Raw genomic sequence first — 17228 nt, forward strand, 5'->3', positions numbered from 1 at the left:
TTCCCTGACCGGGAATCGAACCCGGGCCGCGGCGGTGAGAGCGCCGAATCCTAACCACTAGACCACCAGGGATCTGATGCTCTGCCACATGAACAAGTAGCATTTATATCATCACCAGCAGGATCATTTTGGCTAATCTTAACACAGTTTTTGAGCGTTAACATTAAATAAAATGCGATGTAATTCAACGTTTATAAGTTTCGCTTATCGTGTACCTTAAAAAAAGACGATCAACGCTGTCAGTTAGCCTGTCAGTTAGCCTAGCATTTCAATCTTGCTTTAACCTCACCTATTTATTTTAATCTCAGGACACGTGTGAACCACTGATAACTTCTTTAATGCTAAAAATTGTTACTTTGAGCTACTTGATGCTTGACCTCTGTCCTCCAAGCAATAATTTTATAAAAGATCCATGCAAAAGCCCCATATCTAATCAGATCAGAGATTAGACCCACGTGCAGCTAAAGTGTTTTCATGGGTTGCCAGGTTGGACGTTTTCCAGCTACTTTCAGGATATTAATTTAGGTTGCCACGATCAACTTCCTTCTATCCACAGTATTTTTTCTCTCCTGCCTGGAAACTCTAAGCTCATATGTCTAATAGATACAAAAAGACAAACACATTTAGCAATCAAACCTTATTGTTTTTATTTTTAACCATCCACATTTCTCACACTGCACAGATATAAATATATTAAACTTGACTGGGCCACACTTTAAAACAGTGGACCAGTGTACCACTTTATAAAACATGCAGCACACAAACCATCTATACATCTTTGTCACATCAAAACAGCATCATTTTGAAGGCACATGTGGTATTTTGTGCAAAAGTCAGTCAGAAGTAAAGCCACCCATAAAAACATACACTCACCATCACAACTGTTAGGCCCACTGGTAATTTTGATTTTGAGACCAGCTCAATATTTATTTCTAAGTTAAATCTGCTCATCTCCTTTGTAAAGCCAATCTGAAAATATAGGCATATATATTGGTGAGTGTGCAGAATGTAGAAATAGCCTAAACAGTAGCGCTTACGTCATTTTCACTTGTCTCTTGGAGTGCACTAGTAAAACACAGAAATAAATCTTAAAACCAAATGGCAAATCCCACATTTTCAATACAAAACCATTTTAAATACTTCACAATAAGAAACACATTCAATCCTATGTGCAAAAGAAACACGGCATCATTTTTAAATAAATAATGTACAAATTAAAATAATACTATTAACTTAAGACAGAATGGAATTGAAATGTCAGAACAGTCTCTATGGCGAAAAGGCACAAATTTCACTGAAGAACACATTTGTCTTTGTTGTTGTATTTTCTCCTCCTCATCTCCAGACCACGTTCCAGTCGCTCGTCCTCCTCCAGAGCCCTGTGTAATGGGAAAAATATCTTTGATTAACTGTAATTCTGGCATTTTTTACCCGACAATGACAGAGACTGAACATCTATTATTTTCTAACCAAAGATCAAGATACAGTGGGCAGTTATTAAAGGCTGTATCCATTCAATGCTTTATTTGTTTTATCTTTATTTATTTTTTTTAGAATGTATACTTCCTCCTACTCCATTTTGGATGTCTAAGGAAGAAAGTTGTCTCAGATTTTATATGCCCATTGATGCAGATGGTAAAGGTAAAGATCTATTGTCAATATGCAGATTTTGGTTCTAATAAAGCCAGTTCAAGAGCCATATTCACAACTGAGTATCTTCTTTTTGGCTATTCCTTCTGAAAATGCAATAAATCAAATGGAAAAACTCGCTCTTGCCTCTTACCTGAGAATTTCACAATCACACAATCAATCACATTCTAGAGTCACTCAATTAATGAAAAAATATTGTAGTAAAGAAAAATAGTCTCATAATGTTTTATACTTACACTCTCTCTTTGGCATCTATGTCCCTGATAATCTCATCTCTCTGATTCACCAAAGACACCAGCTCCTGGAGAAGCAGCTGCTCCCTCTGCTGCTGAGCTGAGGACTTCTGCCAGTCTGTAAAACACGACAGAATCCACATAAAGCTAATGCAATATGTTCACACTGCAGTTGTGCGCTTTACAAATAAGTTACAGGTACTAAAAGTAGAGAGTCATGAGCTAAGACAGTTTCTTATATGTACAAAGTTTACCTTCGATGGCCATCATGACTCGTAGTTCTCTAGTGAGCAGCTCAAAACGCCTCTCCAAGTCCTGCTCCTCTTGTCTGCACAATCCAAAGGCAAAAATAAAACCACTATAACACTCAAATCATACAAGACTTTACTGAACATGAATTCTTACAGGAGCTCAAGGTGATCTTGTCTCCGTATAAGCGCATTTTTCTTGTTCACTAAAGTAAACCACTCCTGGATTAGACGCTCCTCTTCGTCTCGATCACTTCCTGCAAATAAAACATCACATAATAATATAAGTAGATAGTTAATAATAGATTTTATAGATTGTATTATGGCTTCATTTGAGAAGAAATGCAAGTTTAAGACCACAGTGACTGAATACACAGTTGAATTGTTCTGTATACCTTCAAAAATGTTTCATATTTCACATTATAGAAATAGCTCCAAACATTGATTATCCAGTCCTCACCCGTTTCCATGAGGCTGCGTAGTCTCCTCTCCACTACAGCCGCTCTGCTGTCGATGTGTTTCTGCTCTGTCTCCAAAGCGGACAGTTCGCTCAGGACGTACTGACTGGTGTCCTGTAGACGCTGACCCCAAACCACACAAAACCAGACACATGTGAACCATCAGCAGGGACAGTCCCCAACAGCCACAGCAGAGGAGGCCAGGAACACAGAGCCAGACAGAAGAAAGGAGACACGGGCCAAAAGATTAGAGGAATGATGATAGACTTGAATCAACTTTGAAAACACAAACAAAGCCAGATGTGCTGCTGTGAGGATGTCAAGGTTATTCGGGTAGCCAAGAATCAGTTGCAATTGTAAGAACTAAAAACATATGTAATTCTGATCCTGTGACACCCGCACAGTTGTCCAGGAAGTTATCTTTATTTTCCCTTATGTGCTGATTAAAAATGGTAGTATGACGTTTCGTAAGAACAGATACTAAGAATAACATTGAGCAAATTGTTAAAACCTCAACAGCAGCGCATGTACATATAGAAGAAGATCTAGAACAACTTTGATTTGACCGTTTGATTGACAAATACAGGTTGAAGAAAATGAAAATACACTTATAACGAACAGCACAATACATGGAAAGACCAAACAGACCATAGTCTGCTCCACTGGTTTAGGAGCGTCTATCTCAGTTTTACTTTGTTGCTCTGTGGACAAAAACAGGACAGAATTTAATTAGACAATATAAAAGATTAAATAAATTAGTTTGGAGGGTAAGACCGACCTGTAGTCTTGCTTGTTTCTTCATCCTGCAGGAAAAAAGATGCAAGATAAACATGCAAAACCAGCAATGTAATCTTCTTCTTTTTAACTATTTCTTTAACTCACCTGAGAACTGACTGTTTTGTTAGTGGCTCTAGGTGGTGCAACTGGTGTTTTTGAATCGTCTCCTATAAAAGAGCAAGTAAAGGTAAAACTCTATGTAATATTGGCTAATTTAAGGTTAAGGTATAATTGATTGTCTCACACAGAAGCCTCCAAAGTGCATAGTCTTGTTACAAATTTGATGGGTTTTTTTAACCTTCTGAATGTTATTTAAAGTTTCAAATTTTGCAAGAAAAACAACATAAATAATCAGTCTTATGTAAGTGTTAAAAATACCTTGGTTTCCTCATTCACCTCTAATCTACTCCAATCCTTCTCAATTTTCTGTCTGTCTTCACCTAATTTCTTTGTTTCTTGTGCAAGTTTATCCATTCATCCCGTCGATATGCACCTGCAGCCCTCCGCCCAGAGCCATGTGGTGTCCATTTTGTAATCACGACTTTCCACATGTCTCCAGTATTTTAATAAGTCTTTCCAGCTGTTAAACCAACTAGCCTCCTTCTGTTTTCCATTGGATTTGGACGCTCTTCAACTGGGCTCTACCAACTCAACACTAACTCCGGTATTATTCACCATTAAACTCACTGAACCATCTCCTGCTGCATTCAGGTGTTTCTCAGAAGGTCTGTTAATTCTGACTTTGAGGCATTCAGGTGCTTTTGATTTGGAAATTATGGTGTGCAGCGTATCGCGAGTGACTGGAAATATTCAAAGTGGTGTAATTCAATCAAAGTAGGTGTAACACAAGCTAATTTGTGGCTAATTAAGGCTGTATGCTTTCTGATTAAAATCTGGCCTTAGTTGTCTAATAATTAACGCTGCAAAATAAAAAGGTAATGGTCCTAAACCGTTTCTATTTTAACAAATCAAAACTTACTATATTTATGCATCCATGACAATATTATTACACAAAAAATACTAAAAACTCACTCATTTTACTCTTTACGCAATGAAAATCTACAATTAAAAAAACAAAACACCCACTAGCGCATCCAGATTCCTCATACCTTTTCCCACTTTCTTGACTCTGGGAGGTGGGACGACCATTTCCCCCTTTCCCTCCTCCACACTGCCCCCCTCGTTGAGCCGGGCCATGCAGAAGGCTGCGGCGTCTGTTTGGGAGGGGGCGGGGCCAGAGAGGGGCAGCCCGTAGCTGGATTGGCTGCTGTTGTGTTCGATCTGCAGCACGCTCAGCTCCTGGTGGGTGAAGTGAGAGCGGATCTGACTCAGGTATGTCATGACGATGAGGCGGTCTGGGACGGACAGAAGCACCATGTCCAACGGCTCAAGGAGACGAGAGATACCCAGGGACTCAAAACCATCAAACGCCTGGCACAGAGAGAGAGAAGACTGTAAAGCGAAACTAGAATATATATCCATTCTACCTGGATATTTTTCTCAGTATTTATTTTTTATATTTTCTTTTTAGCAAGAATTGTGCAACTTACAAACAAAGAATGTAATGTAGCAGTTAGCCGTATGTGCTAAATCATGGTACAGCAAGTTATAAGCTTACCTTCTTATTGTTGCCCTTGATATCGTGAGGATCCAGTTGGTTAAAGTCACTACAGAAAATACACAGAGTCATATAATACAGTAATAAGTAGTACAAAAACTGGGCGTACAGTTTAAACTAAGTGATAGAGGCGATTCCTTTGTATTATAAATATACAATGCACATGATCTGAAGCTGCGCCCAATATCACGCGTTATTGTGAAAAGTCTTGCTTACATTTTCTCTGGGTGGAAGTGGTGCAGAATGCCACAGAAGGCGAGTCCATTCCTCCAGGATGTACTGAAGTTGGTGACTCTGACCCCTCTGTAGTTCTGGGTGATGTCCTGACACCACTGAAGCAGAGACTGGCTGGATGTGACCAAGTCCTGGGAATCGTTCATGAAAACAATGATTGTGAACGTAAGCATTGATATAAAGAGATTAGAACAACATCACAGCTTTAAAATGGATATAAGACAGTCAAAGCAAAACCTTAACACTCATCCCAGTACCTCTTTTGGATGCTCCTTCCCATCGGCCTCTTTATTACCCACTGCCCCTGCACTTGTGGACTCAGCTTTCCCCGGAGTCTCCTCTTCTACTAACGTCGGAAGTCTGGATGTTGATATCTGTGAGGGAGAGCCACTGCAGTCTACGACCACATGCTGTTTAGAAACGTGGTCGCCATTTTCAATTGGACCGGTAAGAGCCTTCTCCGGGAGTGATGTCTTCTCTAACCCATCTGACCGTCTGACTTTGGACCTAGAAAACAAACGGTAAAGACATTACACAAACTAGTACTGAGGTTTAAAATCTAGAGCTTGTAGTCAGCATTAGCCAGGTGATTTTTTGATAGTTTTAACAACAATTAACAGCCAAATTATTGCATTTCACTGTTGTATGGTTGACTTTATGTTAAAAGCAAGAAATATTCACATGAAGCATTACATAACACAAACATAACATGCAATAAGACACACTAATACTTAATCTGCTACTTTAATATCTGGATGTTTCCGTCAATTTCTCAAACAAGCTGGTTCCTAAGAATTATATGCATGAAATAGTTTATTCTCATAGTTTTCAGATCCTTCATTTTAAGGATTTTTGACCATTTAAAAGATGTAGACGTCATTAAAGCTGATTTCACATTAGTAGCAACTATAAAGATCCACATTATATTACGTAATTAAAAGCAATGCAATTAAAATCACTGCATCTTATAAGCAAATGCAAAGCTAACAGTCAATCTCTTGTTTCCAAACTGCCCAATGTGCCAAGCAGCAGCAGCAGGTCCGTCTCCCAGACTGACTTACATGTCGTCTACATCCTCTTTCGCCTCTGGTTTTTCAGATAATGACATTTCCTGCACGGCTTCCGATTCAGTAGTAACTATATGTTTTTCAGTGGTGTCCTTTTCTTGCTCGGTCTCTTCTACATCAATATCATAAGGATCTGGAATAAGTCGTTTCATCGTCTTAGGCTCAGCGATGGGGGACTGGTCACCTGACATTTTGCGGATTTTAGCCAACAGGAGTTTCTCTTCTTCTTGTAGTTGTATGTCTTTAGTAACTTGGCTGCGTTCTGGTGTAACTTGCTCTTTTGTTGTTGAATCTTGTTTTTCCTGCATTTCATTCACTTTATGTTCTACTTTTTGTGTTGTAGGTTCCTCAGTATCGACCTTTGACTTGACAGAAGGCGATGAAGACGTCTGAATGTCTTGATCCTGATTGGTGGGATCTTTAGAGACATGTTTGGTTGAAATAGCGTCTACTTCCTGCCCAGGTTGCTGCGATACTGGTGAATTATTTGTGGAATTTTCTTCAGAAGAACTTGAGTTGATGGTTAGGAAAAACTCTGTCCTGTTTTGAAGAGTATTTGAACTTTTTGGATCTTGAGTTGGTTTCTCAGAGTTAGCAGGTTGTGGTAAGGTCTGCTGACTTGGGCTGAAGAGAAAAAAAAGACCAATTTAGAAGTAAAAAACATGTTAAAATATGTTCTAACCTGTATATGAAATTACTTAATAAAATAAATGCAAGAATAAAAACATTCAATGCCGTAACGGTCATTTAAAACAATGTTATTTCCATGGAAACACGCAGATTGAGTCACCTCCACCAAAAACGTACATATTGCTCCTTTACTTTTTCATCTCTAGCTTTATATTTTACATAATTTTCTCAAATCTAAATACTCACCCTGCTGCCTTGTCCATGTACAGCTCTGCCAGCCAAACGGACCCCAAATCTTCATGTCCTGTCTGGTACTCCACCTCCTCCTCTTCCTCTTGCTTCATCCACACTGGAATCGCACCAGACTTGACATTTTTGGGTTTTGCCCCAGAATTCCCTGCTTTGGTCATTAGCTTTGTTGAAGGGGCATTAATAGTTTTGGAAACAGTCTGATTTGGCAGGATGGCATCAGATTTAGTTGCAGTTTGGTCTTTACTTTGTTTCTTTTCATCAGTTTTATGTTGTAGTTCAGCCTCTTTCACAGGGGGACTTTCATTTAATTTCTTTTGCACTGATTCAGTCTTGTTTGCATTTTCTTTAACTCCATCTTTGGTGTATTTCTCTTGATCTTTCTTCTGTATGGTCAAAATATCTTCCTCTTTTTCCAATCCCTCCTGTTCAAATTGCTCTTTTTCTTTCTCACTTGCAGCTAAGCGAAGACTTGCAACAAAGCTAAGTTTCTCTTTGGGATGATCTTGTGATTTTTTTGTTGAAGTTTGACCCTCTGCGGTGTCACAGAAGTCTTTGGGAGGGGAAATCTTAACAGCCAAGGCATCCTCGTTCGGGATAGTGGAGTTTGATGTTTCTTTATGGGCTGCTTTTTCAATTATTTCCAGTTTTGGCTGGACAGGGGTTGCTTGATTAATTCTATGGGACACACAAATGGACACAAGCAAAATTTGAGACAGTGCTAACCCTGAAGTACTGTAACTCTCAGCATAGTATACAGCATGCGTGATAGACTGCATTTTAGACTATTTCAGGTCATTGCATAAAGTTCTGCCTCTGAACAAACATGGACAACTTACAAACAAAGGATGGATTATAATGATGTAATTGGTAAAAAGGAAACTCAGTTATTTTGTCCTTACTTGTGAGTTTTAACCAAAAGTAAAAAGTTCACTAGTTGTGGTAAAGTCTGGTCTAAAATGTGTCATCAGTGGCCAACTTTACCAAGCAACAGATAATATCCATGTTCTATTGTTTGTGCATAGTTGAAAATAGTACAGAGTGGTTACTTCATATGGCTGCTTAGAGACAAAAATAAACAGTGCGTACAGACTAGATAAGTATCACAAAATCCATAACATTAAAATGCAAATCAATCTAAAATTTGCATTCTGCAGATAGTGGCTTCCTGCATATTTCTTGGGGAGAGGGAGAGAGCGCTCCTTAACAACAAAAAAGATATCCAATGCATAATATTCCCATTGTAATTCAGTATATTAATGGTATAGGTCTGATTGTGCATTTATAAACTGCATGAATGTAAGACTTGTGCAATATCTGTTGAGCTAAAAACATCCCCAGGAAGGTTCAGTTGTCTTGATTACTGTGGTTTCGTATGCCATGCTCTATTTCTGGTACACTGGTATAGAGAAATATAGTAATAGTTTGCAGTGATGGAATGTAACAAAGTAAAAGTAGTTAAGTACAGCATTTAGGCATTCATTTTAGAAGTAAATGGATACTTTTTACCTTTACTGTGCTACATTTTGGAGCAGGTATCTGTACTTTCTACTCCACTACATTTTTTAACTGGACTGAAAAGGAAAAACATTTTTTTTTATGATAGTTTAAGACCTTCTGAAAAGACTGAGGGGTTTATTTTTAACATGTTCATAATCTGAGCAAATAAAAATGTACAAATAAATTTATTTTTTTTTAAATGGAAAAAACTATTGATTCAATTGTTGTTCATTTTTAAACTGGTACTTTAATATATTTAGCAGTAGATTTCTTCGTGTGATACTTTTACTTCTTCCACACTGTTGTTTGTGACTATAATGATACTGGTCTGGTTTATTTTTTTGGCGCTTAAGAATGTGTTGCCATGTTCCAAAACAAATTTCTCCTGTAAGAAACCTTTTTCCTCGCATCAAGTTTTCTAAAGAAGAGCTATGATTAGATTAATTTTAAACGTTTGATAATACCTGACACAATAAACTCCACAACCACAAGCAGAAGAACAGAATTACAGCCACACGAGGGTGCTGTTTTTCAATGTGTATAATAAATGCATTGCAAATATTTTTTTCTATATACACTTGTCATGTTTAATCTAGAGAACAAGTAGAAACCACTCATACAATTCATCCAATACTTGTTTCAACTACAAGAGCAGCCAGAAGAGGGCACTGTCTCCACTGTTTTTGGCTTTGCAGAGGTCAGTGAAGTAAGTCAGGATCATGCAGACATCAACAGAGATTTGCATGTCATTATTACAAAGCAAATTAATGCCAACGTGCAGATTTTAAACTCTTGTGTAGCGTCTTTCACTCACCCCGCAGTCACACCCTTGTTTTGTGGACAGCTCCTCTCTTTATCCCTCTCCGTCTCTGCAGTGTTCTCCTCTACTGTGGCCCAAAGCTGTTTCTCTGCTTCCAGGACAGGCGTTTCTTTGTCTTTTACGTCTGTTTTGTTTGTATTCCGTTGTGAATTTGCCTGTAGGACTTGGTCTGTTTGTAATTTTGAGGGAACAAGTGGCGCCAGTTCTAGAGCGAGGCGTTCTGTACTTGGTTTGGGGCGTGATTCCGGTTGCGTTGCCGGTTCAGTGCTTGGTTTCTTTGGTTCCTCTTTAACCAGTGGAGCAGTCGGTTGAACAGGGAAAACACTTTCTGGTGTTTTAGGCTGTGCAGCGGGTTTTGTTTCAGGTTCTGTCTTCAAAACGTCCGTTCTGTGAAAAGATAGATAGAAAGATAGATAGAAAGATAGAAAAAAAACATGAATTTGCAATGTAATTTTCATTGTACTACCAAAAACGCAATTCCCCAGCAAAGCACACCACACATAAAATAGTAATTGAAAGGCAAATAGTACAGAAATAACCCCTCAGACAACCTTACCCTCGGCTCAAATCGTTTAAATCTTGTGCAATAACTTCCACGGTTGTTTCTTTTTCTGACTCCAGCTTTTTCCACAAAGGGATTTCAGCAACTGTCGGGTTTTGCGAGGCCCGTATTGTACCCGTGGCATCTGCAGGCAGTGATTTCTCTTGAGTCTGAACAATTTGCTCTGTTGTAGTTGGAGGGGTTTTGGAAGTTTGGGTTTTATTTGAGATTGAGGATTGAGGCTTTGTGAAAGAGAGACGTTCAAGACTGGGGGAGAGAAGAAAGGAGAGGGAAGAAATCAGACGTAGCCAAGACAAAAAGTGTAAAGTAGAAAGCAAAAAGCAAAATGTAGAATTTAGTTATTAAAGCTGGGGTAGGTAAAGGACATAAACTGATCGGTCAAATTCTGTCCTGCATGTCTAAGTATCTCATTCTTACTAACTTAAAAGTCACTAACGCTGCTGTGAATGTGTCCAAACCATTTCAATCTGAATTTAAATCACAATCTGAGCTGCTCTGATGTACCTTTTTAGCTCATTCTGTTAGTTCTCGTCCTGAAAAAAGAGACTCTCAACAACACCAGCTCAGCCCACTGCCTCACAATTACACCACTGGTCCCTCAACTGTCTTGTGCGCCACTTTTTACACAAATAAATGTCTAAAGAATCAATCACCTACTAAAGATCTCAAGATTAAAAGGAGGAAAGTGGAGGTAAGAACTTTGGTCCTGCACAACTGACTTTTTCTGTCTAGTTTTTGTGCAAATCTGGCGTACTGTTCAACGCTAAACTGACTCTACCTCAGCTTTAATCGCTTCATAATCATCACCAAATCATCAAATAATATGATGTAGTCTAAAATATGATGATGATGATGATGATGATGATGATGGTAAAAATGATTATTAGATTGGATTGTTGATTGGTTAATAGTTTATCTTAATGATTGATGGCAGGAAATCACAGAAAGGAATCAATCCCTCAATCAATCATCCAGTTAGTTTTTATATTTGTGACTCACCGCTCGTTGGAGTCCTGTGATTGGCTGAAGCTTTTGGGAGGCTCGGGTGTAATGCTCGTTTTGTCCAGAGGAGGGAGGCGTGGAGCAGGAAGTGCAGTTTGATGAGCTTTTACAGCGAGAGGAGGTTTATGTGTGACTTTGGACGTCGTGTCGATCAAACTAAACGGTAAACCTCTCATCTTCTGTTTGTCTTCGTCCGATTTGTTGAGATCTTCTTCGGTCAAAATGGCCGCCGTTTTTCTACTCATCTTCTCCACTTCCTGGTTCCTGTTTAGCTCTTCCGTTCGTTTCCTTGTTTCCTCTTTCTCTCTCTCCATTTGTAGTTCTTTTGCTTTTCTCTCCTCTTCTTCCCGATGTTTTCTCTCCTGCTTTTCTTTTCTTATTCTTTCTTCCTCGATTTGTCTCTTCTCTTCCTCGTTTTTCCTCCTCAGTTCTTCCTCCTGTTGCCTCCTTCTCTCCCTCTTTATTTCCTCTTCCAGCCGTCTTTTCACTTCTTCCTCATGTTTCTTCCTCTCTTGTTCTTTACGTCTTTTCTCCTCTTCCCTCCTCACTCTCTCCTCTTCTTGCTTCCTTCTCTCCTCTTCCTCCTTTCTTTTTCTTTCTTCTTTTTCCTTAACCTCTTTCTCCAGATGTTTTCGCTCTTCCTCCATTTTCTTTTTCATTTCTTCTTCCTGTTTCTTCTTCTCTTGTTCTCTCCTCAGTTCTTCTTGGTGTCTCCTCTCTTCCTCCTCTTTTTGTTTTCTTTCTCTTTCCTGTTTTTCTCTCAGCTCTCTCTCTTTTTTGAGTTTTTCTTCATCTAGACGTCTCAGTTCTTCTTGGCGTATTTTCTCTTCTTCCTTTTTCTTCCTTTCTTCCTCCTCTTGTTTCTTTTTCATTTCCATCTCTTTCTTAAGTTTTTCTTCCTCAATTCGTTTCCTCTCTTCCTCCATTTTCCTTTTTATTTCCTCTTCCTGTTTTTTCTTCTCTTCTGCTCTCAGTTTTTCCTGATGTCTCCTCTCTTCCTCCTCCTTTTGTTTTCTTTCTAGTTCTTGTTTTTCTTTCAGTTCTTGTTGCTTTTTTATTTCTCTTTCTTTTCTTAAATTCTCCTCCTCTCTTCGCTTCTTCTCCTCGGCTTGTTTTTGTTTAATCTCTTCTTCCTCCCTTTGTTTTCGCTCTTTTTCTTGTTTTTCTCTCAGCTCTTGCTCTTTTTTAAGTTTCTCTTCTGCCAGTCGTTTCCTCTCCTCCTCCCCTCTCTTTTTCTTCTCCTCAGCTTCTTTTTGTTTCCTCTCCTCTTCCTCTCTCTTCCTCTTTTCCTCCGTCTCTTTTTTCTCCTTTTCCTCTTTTTGTTTTCTTTCTTTTTCTTGTTTTTCTCTCATCTCTTGCTCTTTTTTAAGTTTCTCTTCTGCCAATCGTTTCATCTCCTCTTTCCTTTTCTTCTCCTCAGCTTCTTTTTGTTTCCTCTCCTCTTCTTCTCTCTTCCTATTTTCCTCCATCTCTTTTTTCTCCTTTTCTTCTTTTTGTTTTATTTCTTTTTCTTCTTTTTCTCTCAGCTCTTGCTCTTTTTTAAGTTTCTCTTCCACCAATCGTCTCCTCTCCTCCTCCTTTCTCCTTTTCTTTTCCTCCTCAGCCTCTTTTTGTTTCCTCTCTTCTTCCTCTTTCTTCCTTTTTTCCTCCATTTCCTTTCTCTCTTTTTCTTCTTTTAATCTTTTCTCTTCCAGCTTTCTCCTCATCTCCTCTTGTTGCTTTTTCAATTCTATCTCTTTCTTTAGTTTTTCTTCCTCAATTCTCTTTCTTTCCTCCTCTTGTCGAAGTCTTTCCTTCTCTTTTAGTTCATTTTGTTTTCTGAGGTTTTCTTCCTGTTCAAGACGTCTTTTCTCCTCCTCTCTCTTTTCTTCCTCCATTTTCTTTTTCAATTCTTCTTGTTTTTTCTTCTTCTCTTGTTCTCTCCTCAGTTCATCTTGACGCCTCTTCTCGTCTTCCTCTTTTTGTTTCCTTTCTTTTTCTTCTCTCATCATCTTTTCCTTAAATTCCTTTCTCTCTTTTTCTTCTTTTAATCTCTTCTCTTCCATCTCTCTTCTTTTCTCCTCCTCTACTCGTTTTCTTTCCTCCTCTTTCTTCCTTTTTTCCTCAAGTCGTCTCTTTTCTTCCTCCTCTTTCCTTTTCTTCTCCTCGGCTTCTTTTTGTTTCCTCTCCTCTTCCTCTCTCTTCCTCTTTTCCTCCAACTCTTTTCTCTCATTTTCCTCTTTTTGTTTTCTTTCTCGCTCTAGTTTTTCCTCCTCGACTCGTCTCCTCTCCTCCTCCTCCTCCTCTCTCCTCTTTTTCTCCTCAGCTTGTTTTTGCTCTTCCTCTTTCTTCCGCTTTTCTTCCATTTCCTTTCTGTCTTTTTCTTCTTTTAATCTTTTCTCTTCCAGTTTCCTCATTTCCTCCTGTTTCTTTTTCAATTCTATCTCCTTTTTTAGTTTTTCTTCCACAATTCTCCTCCTCTCCTCCTCCTCTCTCCTCTTCTTCTCCTCAGCTTGTTTTCTCCTCTCTTCTTCCTCTCTCTTCCTCTTTTCCTCCATTTCCTTTCTCTTTTTTTCTTCTTTTAATCTTTTCTCTTCCAGCTTTCTCCTCATCTCCTCTTGTTGCTTTTTCAATTCTATCTCTTTCTTAAGTTTTTCTTCCTCAATTCTCCTCCTCTCCTCCTCCTCTCTCCTCTTCTTCTCCTCAGCTTCTTTTTGTTTCCTTTCTTCCTCCTCTCTCTTCCTCTTTTCCTCCATCTCTTTTTGTTTTTGTTCTCTCTCTTGTTTTTCTCTCAGCTCTTGCTCTTTTTTAAGTTTCTCCTCCTCAAGTTGTCTCCTCTCCTCCTCTTCTCTCCTTCTCTTCTCCTCTGCTTCTTTTTGTTTCCTTTCCTCTTCCTCTCTCTTCTTCTTTTCCTCCATTTCTTTTCTATCTTTTTCTTCTTTTAATCTTTTCTCTTCCAGTTTTCTCATCTCCTCTTGTTTCTTTTTCAGTTCTATCTCTTTTTTAATTTTTTCCTCCTCAAGTCGTCTCCTCTCCTCCTCTTTCCTCCTCTTCTCCTCAGCTTCTTTTTGTTTCCTCTCCTCTTCCTCTATCTTCTTCTTTTCCTCCATGTCTTTTCTCTCTATTTCCTCTTTTTGCTTTCTTTCTCTCTCTTGTCTTTCTCTCAGCTCTTGCTCTTTTCTACGTTTTTCCTCCTCTAGTCGTCTCCTCTCCTCCTCTTCCTCTCTCCTCTTCTTCTCCTCAGCTTCTTTTTGTTTCATCTCCTCTTCCTCTCTCTTCTTCTTTTCCTCCATCTCTTTTCTCTCCATTTCCTCTTTTTGTTTTCTTTCTCTCTCTTGTTTTTGTTTTTCCTTCTCAAGTCGTCTCCTCTCCTCCTCTTCCTCTCTCCTCTTCTTCTCCTCAGCTTGTTTTCTCTTCTTTTCTTCCTCTCTCTTCATCCTTTCCTCCATTTCCTTTCTCTCTTTTTCTTCTTTTAATCTCATCTCCTCCATCTTTCTTCTTTTCTCCTCCTCTACCCGTTTTCTTTCTTCCTCCTGCCTCCTCTTTTCTTCCTCAAGTCGCTTCCTCTCCTCCTCCTCTCTCTTCTTCACCTCCGCCTCTTTTAGCTGCCTCTCCTCTTCCTCTCTCTTCCTCTTTTCCTCAGTGTCTTTCCTCTCTTGCTCCTCTTTTAATCTTTTCTCCTCCATCTTCCTCCTCATCTCCTCCTCTCTTTTGACTCGCTCCTCCATCTCTCTCCTCCTCTCCTCTTCTTCCTTCAAAATCCTTTCCCTCTCTTGTCTCCTCTCCTCCTCCTCTTTCCTTAACTTAACCAACTCTCCTTGTTTCTTCTCATCCTCCTTCTTCCTCTTTTCCTCTTCCTGTCTCCTCTTCTCTTCTTCCTCATGTCTCTCCTTCTTCTCTTTCAGTAACCTCTCCACCTCTTGCCTCCATCTCGCCTTTTCCTCCTCGATCTCTCGTTCCTCCTCCATAACCCTCCTCTTCTCCTCCTCCAGAAGTCGTTTCCTTTCCTGCTCCAGAAGCTGTTTCTTCTCCTCCTCATGTTTCCTTTCTTTTTTTATTTCTTTCTCTTTTTCTGCTTCTTGTTTTGCCGTCGTTTTCTGTTCAGAACTGTACAACAAATATAAAACTACTTGAACAACTGCGGTAAAAAGCGACAGAAATCACCCAATCAACCAATCAGCTATCTAGACACTCATTTAAAGCCGCACTGCATAACTTTTCTGCTTGTCTCCATTGAAATACTTAAGTTAAACGTCATATTGTGGAACATTTCAGGCAAAACAATCACATTTCAACACCGCTTCCACCATAAAACCTTACATAATATCCCTATAAACGCACTCTCTTCGCCATTTTATAGTTTCTGTTTCATCTCCACCGCAGCAGCAGAACAAACAGCCCCCTCAGCCTCTCTATATCCACCTCTTCACTACTACGCCTATACGCTTCCCCTTCATCACAAGCACCAAAGTTTGTCTTTTCTCACACTGATACTCACCCCGGAGGACATCTTTTGATCGTGTCGCTTTTACCGCCGTCCTCCTCCAAAAACAGACCCACGGAGTCACGTGATTGGTCAGGTGACTCGAATATATCCTCCAGCTCGGCTAACGGCGGCGCCTCGTCGTTAACTTTACGGACAGAGTTCTCGTTTTCCGCCTTCGCGTCTAACTCTCTTTTCGGGGTTATAAAAGCCGCTACGACGCTGGTGGAGGGCTGCTGAGGGGCTCCGCTGGCGCTCATGGAGAACGGCCAAGGAGGGGGTGGGGCTACGATCAGCTCTGTGTGGGACCGGCCCGAGCTGGGGGACACAAATGAGCGGGTCAGGTCATGTTTATTTGGGGGATTTTATTAAAGGGGTTTTATTAGAGTTACGCCGTGCAGGAGCGGGATAAAGAGCGGGTCAAATCACCAAACGCTGCCATTGAATGTGGTGAAATAGCGTACGTACAATGAAACTACACAACACCGCAGCAGCAAAACCATCAACCACCTCAGACGTCTGTTAGCTAAGCACTGTGTGAAGCATGTTACATAATCATACTCTCCCCTCGTTGCAATGCTAACATCTGTAATCCTCTAATTGTATATACTGTAATTGGAAAACAGATTATTACACAATACTTCCATAGCGTCCCCTCCCCGAACCGCCGCCTTAACGTGGTGGAGGGGTTTGAGCACCCGAATGATCCTGGGAGCTATGTTGTCGGGGGCTTCATGCCCCTGGTAGGGTCACCCATGGCAAACAGGTCCTCGGAGACGGGTCTGACTAAGAGCGGTTCAGAAGCCCTTCATGAAGAAAAATACAACAAGGCAGTTTACGTCGCCCGGACTGGCGTTACCGGGGCCCCACCCTGGAGCCAGGCCTGGGGTGGGTGCTCGGCAGCGAGCGCCTGGTGGCCGGGCCTTTCCCCACGGGGCCCGGTCGGGCCCAGCCCGAAGAAACGACGTGGGGCCGTCCTCCCGTGGACCCACCACCTGCGGGAGGAGCCATGAGGGGCGGGTGCGGAGAGATCCGGGTAGCAGTCGAAGGCGGGGACCTCGACGACCGGATCTCCGGACATGGAGACTAGCTCTGGGGACATGGAATGTCACCTCGCTGGGGGGGAAGGAGCCTGAGCTTGTGCGGGAGGTTGAGCGTTACCGGCTAGATATAGTCGGCCTCACCTCCACGCACAGCTTGGGCTCTGGAACCCATCTTCTTGAGAGGGGTTGGACTCTCCATTTCTCTGGCGTTGCCCGCGGGGAGCGGCGGCGAGCTGGTGTGGGCTTGCTCATTGCCCCACAGCTCAGCCACTGCGTGTTGGGGTTCACTCCGGTGAACGAGAGGGTCGCGTCCCTGCGCCTTCGGGTCGGGGACAGGTCTCTCACTGTTGTGTCGGCCTACGGGCCAAACAGCAGTGCAGAGTACCCGGCCTTCTTGGAGTCCCTGGGAGGGGTACTAGACAGTGCACCAACCGGGGACTCCGTTGTTCTCCTGGGGGACTTCAACGCCCATGTGGGTAACGACAGTGACACTTGGAGGGGCGTGATTGGGAGGAACGGCCTCCCCGATCTGAACCCGAGCGGTGTTTTGTTATTGGACTTCTGTGCTAGTCACAGCTTGTCCATAACAAACACCATGTTCGAGCACAAGGGTGTCCATCGGTGCACATGGCACCAGGACACTCTAGGTCGGAGGTCGATGATCGACTTTGTTGT

At 41.0% G+C, this 17228-nt stretch overlaps 1 protein-coding gene and 1 non-coding gene across 13 annotated transcripts in view; both read right to left on the reverse strand.

Moving 5' to 3' along the window:
* trnae-cuc (transfer RNA glutamic acid (anticodon CUC)) lies at nucleotides 1–72 on the reverse strand. The gene has a single exon. It is a non-coding gene; the product is annotated as a tRNA-Glu (tRNA).
* Nucleotides 73–937: 865 nt separating this feature from the next.
* LOC117381610 (EH domain-binding protein 1-like protein 1) overlaps nucleotides 938–17228 on the reverse strand; it is a 32935-nt gene continuing 16644 nt past the window's right edge. For 7 of the 12 annotated variants that reach the window (XM_055226362.1, XM_055226364.1, XM_055226367.1 and 4 more), the window contains 18 exons: nucleotides 15526–15828; nucleotides 11046–15134; nucleotides 10041–10292; nucleotides 9479–9871; nucleotides 7162–7842; nucleotides 6280–6909; nucleotides 5476–5725; nucleotides 5201–5349; nucleotides 4985–5033; nucleotides 4476–4797; nucleotides 3472–3533; nucleotides 3368–3392; nucleotides 3238–3290; nucleotides 2592–2712; nucleotides 2289–2388; nucleotides 2138–2211; nucleotides 1887–2001; nucleotides 938–1379 (listed from right to left, as the gene is read on the reverse strand). In XM_055226362.1, coding sequence (XP_055082337.1) covers nucleotides 1292–1379; nucleotides 1887–2001; nucleotides 2138–2211; nucleotides 2289–2388; nucleotides 2592–2712; nucleotides 3238–3290; nucleotides 3368–3392; nucleotides 3472–3533; nucleotides 4476–4797; nucleotides 4985–5033; nucleotides 5201–5349; nucleotides 5476–5725; nucleotides 6280–6909; nucleotides 7162–7842; nucleotides 9479–9871; nucleotides 10041–10292; nucleotides 11046–15134; nucleotides 15526–15828 — 7756 coding nt within the window. In that variant the 3' untranslated portion in view covers nucleotides 938–1291. The remainder of the gene's footprint in view (nucleotides 1380–1886; nucleotides 2002–2137; nucleotides 2212–2288; nucleotides 2389–2591; nucleotides 2713–3237; nucleotides 3291–3367; nucleotides 3393–3471; nucleotides 3534–4475; nucleotides 4798–4984; nucleotides 5034–5200; nucleotides 5350–5475; nucleotides 5726–6279; nucleotides 6910–7161; nucleotides 7843–9478; nucleotides 9872–10040; nucleotides 10293–11045; nucleotides 15135–15525; nucleotides 15829–17228) is intronic. The other 5 variants (XM_055226366.1, XM_055226372.1, XM_055226363.1 and 2 more) reach the window with 4 other exon arrangements.

Source organism: Periophthalmus magnuspinnatus, chromosome 14, assembly GCF_009829125.3.
Source record: "Periophthalmus magnuspinnatus isolate fPerMag1 chromosome 14, fPerMag1.2.pri, whole genome shotgun sequence".
NCBI lineage: Eukaryota > Metazoa > Chordata > Actinopteri > Gobiiformes > Gobiidae > Periophthalmus > Periophthalmus magnuspinnatus.